This window comes from Limulus polyphemus, unplaced genomic scaffold, assembly GCF_000517525.1.
Source record: "Limulus polyphemus unplaced genomic scaffold, Limulus_polyphemus-2.1.2 Scaffold5115, whole genome shotgun sequence".
NCBI classification, from domain to species: domain Eukaryota; kingdom Metazoa; phylum Arthropoda; class Merostomata; order Xiphosura; family Limulidae; genus Limulus; species Limulus polyphemus.
The window spans coordinates 8,451-16,224 of NW_013670725.1; the positions used below are offsets into that span (position 1 = coordinate 8,451).

The 7,774-nt window shown below is 30.6% G+C and overlaps 1 protein-coding gene across 4 annotated transcripts in view; it reads left to right on the forward strand.

Moving 5' to 3' along the window:
* LOC106472142 (NAD-dependent protein deacylase sirtuin-5, mitochondrial-like) overlaps positions 1-7,774 on the forward strand; it is a 31,013-nt gene that overhangs the window by 7,565 nt on the left and 15,674 nt on the right. For all 4 annotated transcript variants that reach the window (XM_013932770.2, XM_013932772.2, XM_022400739.1 and 1 more), the window contains exons 4-7: positions 1,305-1,431; positions 2,254-2,341; positions 4,430-4,483; positions 5,904-6,021. In XM_013932770.2, coding sequence (XP_013788224.1) covers positions 1,305-1,431; positions 2,254-2,341; positions 4,430-4,483; positions 5,904-6,021 — 387 coding nt within the window. The remainder of the gene's footprint in view (positions 1-1,304; positions 1,432-2,253; positions 2,342-4,429; positions 4,484-5,903; positions 6,022-7,774) is intronic.

Below are 7,774 nucleotides of genomic sequence, written 5' to 3' on the forward strand. Positions count from 1 at the left end.
GAGGACACAGTACTAAACAATGAGAAATGTCACACTGTATACCTGGCAGTAGATGTATTGAGGACACAGTACTAAACAATGAGAAATGTCACACTGTATACCTGGCAGTAGATGTATTGAGGACACAGCACTAAACAATGAGAAATGTCACACTGTATACCTGGCAGTAGATGTATTGAGGACACAGCACTAAACAATGATAAATGTCACACTGTATACCTGCCAGTAGATGTACTGATGGCACAATACTAAACAAGGGAGAACTGCCACACCGTCTACTTAATCAGTAGATGTACTGATGACACAGAAGTAAACAAGGGAGAACTGTTGAACAGTCTGTCCACCAACAAATGTATTGAGGACACACTACTGAGCAAGAAACTTATCACACAGTGGTGTTTAGCTTTTTGTAAAAAAACATTAGTTATGTTTGATACTTTTTTGCAGAAGGCTATTATATGCGTAATACCAGGTCAATGTATTTATCTACCAAATAAGATATGTATTGTCATACTTTTATATCATATATTTCATTAAATTGCAAAATTTTTAAGTTCTTATGAAAGAAAAGGAACTTTTAAGTCTGTCGTACTTTTCTTTGGGATAAACATAATTAGTTTCTTTATCTGGACCACAAAGACTTTCTGAAGATGCTATCTGAGAAAAGTTCAGAAAAAATAATACTTTATCTACTGAATATAAGATATTGCAATAAGCAGGAAGTGTCTAGTTTTCTACAACTTGCTCTTCATCTGTATTTATTAGACACTGAGAATAAATGTCTTTGTTACTAGTAATTTTTTTAGGTCTGACATAAACATCTATCAAGAATAAGATCCTTAAGTGCACTCTTAGAAAAGGGATAAATACAAATCTTACAAACATAATCCCTTTTTAGTTTGTCTAGAACCAAAGACATACTGCTCTATTTTTTATCAAGCTCAAACATTTTTTTACAGTCCCTTTTTTTAGATTGAATAATAAAAGTTTTATTTTTTTCATGGTAAGTTGATTTTTACCAGGCTCTCATTGTCCTTGCCTGATGATGGTTGTCAACTAGTCATCATCACACTGAACATAAATGAACTAAACAAAAGTGCTGGCACTAAGAACAAATATAAATCTTAGTACCATAATTCTTTTTTGTTTTCTTTTTATAACCAAAGCCCTACGGTTTCTTCTTTATCAAACCTAGACCTTTTTGAAAGCCCTGCACATGCACAGGTTAAAAATGATTTTTTAACAGATGAAACTATAGTTTATATGGCAGTGGTATTGTTTCATTGATGAGTTGTTTTGGTTAGGCTCACATCGCTCTTGCTGAGGCTGAGAAGCGGCTGGCTGATGATGATCGTCGATTAGTTGTCATCACACAGAACATAGATGAACTGCATAAAGATGCTGGCACAAAGAACCTATATGAACTTCATGGTAAGCTTAGAAAATATGAAACACAACGTTACATAGATAATATATGTGTGAGATAATGCTTAGGCTATCTTTATGGTTAACTGTTTTTATAGTAATTTAAGCATCACTGATTGATTAGTTAACTTGTATTAAGAAAACCCTTCTGTACATTTTTAGTTGCTTTGTATGATATTATTGACAACACAAGAAAAGTTATTGTTTTTAAAAGTATATGTCGATATGTTTATCTAACTGATTTCTGTTAATGTAATTTCAAAATTTTGTTTCTTTTTCTTTAGCAAAGATTATTAAAATGTATTGTTAACTACATAAAATTGATTCTATCAGTATATATTGATTGAGGAAGGAGAAACAAAAGTAATAAAACTATTATACCTACCAATAGATATGTTACAGAAATATTTCTAAATGAAATAAAACACTCACTGTTTACAGAATAACGACATTAACAACCTTTTATTACATTTTTGTGCAAGAAAATATCTGTTAAAACCTTGGATTATTTGTGCTATAATAAATGAACAATACGTTTCATATCTGTTCCCTCACTCTCAACACTAATGAAACATCCCCATAGAGTATCTAAAGGTGTTTTGCACATACAAACTGCTGGCTTTAGGCCTTTTTTTTTTTAAGACGTGTGACACATTTTGCAGAATTGTTTACTGAAAGTGTGCCCTTTTCAAGACTTGTATAGAGGAAGGTATTTGTATACATATTACATGTTGGTAACCTTTTCAAGGTTCTTATAAAATATATTAACTTCCATTCAGCTGGACATATGCTGCTTGAGAGTGGTCATATTTTGTGCTTGTTTAATAGGTACCTTGTTCAAGACTCGTTGCACAAAATGTGGCAGCATAAATGAAAACAGAGATTCTCCTATTTGTCCTGCTCTGGCAGGAAAAGGGTAAGTTTCTTCTGTTACATACAACAAATTCCCCCACCCCCACCCACCACACAAAAAAAAACTAACTTCTTTACATACTTCATGTTCTTAACTTTATACAGCCCAGGTACATTGGTTTAACACACCTGTTGTATGGTTTGTTTTATTGCATTGGGGGGGGGGGGACTACTGGATGAGATAGGTTTAATCTTCAGAATTACTTTCTACAGATTATGTAGCTTTTGCAAATAAAATATTTTATGCATGATATTTGTATGAATTCCCAGTTTTTCAAAAGGATTTCTTTGTGTTAGAATTTTTTAAGAAACAACTAAAAATGCTTATTTTGTTTTATATTTTAATTACTGATTTTTTATTTTCCCACATTCTTTTAAAACTTTCCTATAAACCCTTTAGTTTATAATCACTAGCATCAATAAAAATAACTTTTACTGTACCAAAATTATAAGCAAATCTGCTTTTTTTATCTAAATTTCAATCAAAACATTTCATTTAATATGTGTAATATATTTCAAACCCATTTTTTACTCTTTTAAAAAATATATATATATATATATTTTACATTTATTTTTCTTTTCTTTGCCCATTCAAACGGTTGCTTGGGCCAATATGGCCTGGTGTACATAAGACCTAATGCAGTGGTTTTATTGGTAAAATGAAACTTGATACTATTGAGTGCAAAATGGTTCAGCTAAGCCTATTTCATCTTGATCAACAGAAAATTTCCTATCGTACTTCAAATAAATAAAACATGCATGCTTTTTGCAAAATTAAAAAAAAAATCAGTACTGTAACTGTAGCAAACGTTTTATTCTAGCAATGCATCAACAAGCTAGATTTTATTACTTTGAATTCCTGCTGAACTGAAAGCCTCATTTGGCTTGTACAGTTTAAATGAATAGAAAAATAGTATGATTTTTTCTTAGTTGTGTTTCACCTTGTAGTAGTTTTATTTCTTGTTTAAACTCAGGATTTACTTTTATTTTGGCCAAAAATAACTTTTCTTTTTTTTTATAGGGGGGGGGTGTATAATATTTTAGTGACTTCTCAAAGTAGAGATACAGGCATTTAGATCACAGCATGACAGCTGAAGTTGAGAAACGGCAATTGGCTAAAATTCAACACAGTTATATTTATTAAGTCAAAAGGATAGATTAGTGTTATTTTGTTCAAATTTTTTATGAAGTTTTTTCGTAGAAGCCATGAGTGTTGTATTATGATCAGAAAATTCATAAACACTACTGATTTTATTGGGAGTATGCTGAAATCAACCCAAAATAAAAATACACAATTTCTTAATTTTATTTTTATCTTTAAAATTAAATAAATTTCAGTTTTGAAGTTTTTATAATGTGCACAAAAATAAGTATAAGATTGCTTTCTTTATTTTTTTAATTTAGTGGTGTAGTTTTGTCCTCAAAACATGAATGTGTCAAAAAAAAATTTTTTTTTACACTTGTTTAGATATTGAAACAAATAGTTAACACTATGCTATGAAGTGGCTTTTTATTTTCCAATGTCAGACGTAAAAAGCTTATTCATATTTTGTTTCTATGCTTTTAGCATGTAGTAATTGGAGCAAACTTATTTAAATCAGTCTAGAGCTATAGTACAATATACCTCTTTACTTATGAAGCTAAGACAAAATAGCAAAGTACTTAAGAGCATTTAAGGAAAATTACAATTAGTTTACATCCTCTTATTGGTAGAATAGTAAACTTTATAACATATTTTAGAATCTAGGTCTAGTTAAGCATTTGAGGACATTTGGAGAAAATTACAATAAGTTTGTTTCTTTTATTAGATTACTAAACTTTATTACATATTTCTTATTAGAAGCTAGGTCTAATTAAGCAATTGTAAACATATATACTTTTTTCTCTCTCTCTCTCCAAGAATTTAAACTACTAACAATGTTACATTTTATTTTGTTTTTGCTTGGTTTTTCATGTAAAATATTTAAATTACAGACTTTCCAATAATATTATTTTCTTTGTTGTGTTTCACCTTGCAGAAATTTTATTCAGGATTTACTTTTGGACAAAAATAACTTTTTTATTACATATTAGATATTTTGTTGATGTTCAGGTCTCCAGATCCTGATGCTGAAGATGCCAGAGTTGTAGAAGGAGAACTACCAAGGTGAGTGATTGTTACTCATAAATTATTTCATATTTTTTAATTCCTTCATAGTTCTTTAGCAATTGAAAAATACTCAAAGTAGAGAGCTTAAATATTTTGTTTTCATAATCTAATGAATTGACACAAAGAGTTTTTTTTACTGATTAAGGTGAATTCAGTTGACATCAGATTTACATTATAACAGTGAAGAGGTTTTCCTTCATGGATCTTCGTCTGCCTAAAGTTTTGTTGATATGAAAACATTGCAAACCATTTTCAGAGCATTTCTTAAGTACTTGGCAGAGGGTTCAAAACATAGTCATTTCAACAAAACTATAGGCAAGAAAGATCCATGAAAAAAAAAAAACACTCAAGATGACAAACACTACCAAATTCATCCCTCAAAAAAAGAAGTGCATTGTAATGCCTTAAATCTTTATTACAGCAGTTTAATAGGAATTATTGATAACTTATGAATATAAGTAGGCAAATAAACAGTTAAAACAAATTTAAATAGAAAATACATGAATAACTTTCATAAACAACAATTTGGTATAAGACTGATGTATGTATAAACTTTGGTGTAATTTAGAGATTTAACCACAATTATTATACAATTTACAGTATAAAACAGAATACTGAAACTTATATTTCATTAAAAACAAAATGCTGATTGTACCCACTAAATGGGCTAAGTAGCATCTTACTTTTGGTATATGAAATAAACTGATTTAAATAATATAGTTTTGCATAATGATTGAGATGAGGTGTTGGTATTACTAATGGTATAATTATTTGGAATATTATTTTCACAATGTGTCGACCAGTGAATTCTATGGCCCTCGTCAGACATTTTGTATGTGTCACAATCAGAAAGCTTTCTGTGGAATTACCAGGATTCGAACCCCCGAACCTGTGATCCCAAATATGGGCACTCTCACCACTTGCCTATCGTTAATTTTGTAAAACAGCCATTTACGGCTTGTCAGGTGTATCAGCCATACTTTCTTCATGAAAGTTTGATATATTCAGGGCTATGAGATTTGTAAAGTGAAAAACTGTCCAGATAAATTTTTCAGATGGAAAGACTTTTTGGCTTTTATGTTTATATTTGAAACTAAATTAACAAGGAAATAACATGTTTATAAGGGCTATTTGTAACAAATATACCTTTAAACTACTACAAAAATAGTTTATTACTTTTAATTTGAAAAACAAAATTGTGGCTATTAATTCAAGTTATTTGGTTTTCATCTTTTTCCTTATTAAGTATTTTCTGAAAGTTGTTTTTATGAAAATGATTTATTGTGCAACTGTTTATGTTCTGTTTTAAAATGGTATTGGTGTTAAATATTTTATGGACTGCATCAGCTCGGATATTTATTCCATGAAGGCTAATTTTTTAATATATTTAGTTATAGATAGATCTTTTTTGTCACAGGTGTAAGAAGTGCACAGGTTTATTACGTCCCCATGTGGTATGGTTTGGAGAATCCCTAGACCCCGATGTGTTGATGAATGCACAGAAAGAGTTAGACAGCTGTGACCTCTGTCTGGTGGTGAGTTTTTTGTTTTTCTTTGTTATATGTACATACATACATACAGTGCCTGAAGTGGAGAGTAATGCAGAGGTACACGTACCCCACTTCTCTAATTTGGAATTTTGAATACCCCCCTCTTCTTGTGCATCTTGATTAAGAATTCCAAACAATAAGAAACACTATCACCATTTTATAAGTGAGCGTACCCCACTTCTGAATTCCCACTTTAACTCTGTGGTGTCCTGATCAGTGCATTATACCCCATGGGAAAATTTGCACCATTAAACATAAATAATTATAGAAAATAAACGTGACCTTCCATACACACAATTTGTTCAGTAAAAATACTTATTTACAAAAGTTGATTAGAGATCAGGACAAAGTCATAAAAGCTTAGCTTGGTAATATGTTACTAGAAGAAAAGGTGTTTGTGAATAACTTCCATCCCAGTTACAGCCCTGAGTTTTTAAAATTTATCATTTTATACTTCATTTAAATTATGATATTACAGTATGATAGGAAAAAGAAATGTTTTTCATTTAACATGAGGAGGTAGGCTTAGCTAGATAATTTTGTAATTGACCATATCAAGTTTCATTTTATCCACAAGGCTGCTGTTTGTTAAACCATGTTTTCATTAGGTCTTATCAGCCTAAATAAATACTTGAATTGTAATGCTAAGAGTATTAGAAATAAAATTGATGAATTCAAAGCAGTTGTGTTAACTGAGGATTTTGATATTATGGGTGTCATTGAGACTTAGTTGGATTTGAACAATTTTGATGAGAAATTTTTTTTAAATACCAGGCTATAGGTTATTTACTAGAGATTGAGTATTGAAAAAAAGGAGGGAGGAGTAGCTTTATATGTGAGGAGTGAATTGCATCCTGTTGAGTTAGAGCATATTAAAGAAAATAGCACTGAGGTTAGGTCAGTTTGGGTTGATATTAATGGATATAAAGGTAAAAGTCTTTTACTTGGGATATGTTATACACCACAGGTCAGAATGTGGAAGTTAATGAGAAACTATAATGAAATCAGAATGAGTGAGCATTTAAGTACAAGCGACCATTGCACTATTACGTTTGTGATTTTACTATATGAAGAACTGAGAAAGAATAGTACCCTGATTCCAAATTTCAGGAAAACCAATTTTGATGGAATGAAACATGATCTAGCTTATGTAGATTGGGCTAAAGAGTTGGGAGAGAATCTTAAACAATGTAGGAAGTATTTAGGGAAAAATTTATATGCATACAGAACATACATATTCCCTACAGAAAAAAAAGGGGCAACCTAAAAATTGATAAATCCCCTGGACCCAGACAACTTTTATTCCAGAGTTTTAAAGGAACTTTATTTGTGAACCTCGAGCTAATATTTTTTTAAGGTCATTGAGTAGTGGAAGAGTATTAGAACATTGGACGTTGGCTAATGTTAGTCCAATATTTAACCCTTTCAATACAGGGTCAGTCAATGTGACGACCTCGTAACCATTTTATAGTTTTCATGCTATAACTTTTAAATTAGTGAGCGAACATTAACGAAATTTGGCAGATTATCAGTAAACATTACAATGCTTTCATATGCAAAATATCTAATTTTTTTTATTAAGTCATGAGGTTTGTAAAGCAATGTTTCTCTCATGCCTTTTTTTGTCATTTCACATCTTGCCTGTCTATCATGCAAAGTAATTTTCATTCTAAGATTAAAAATACTTTTATGCATCAGAAAATTTTGAAATTTCACATGCAAAATCTTTATAATGTCT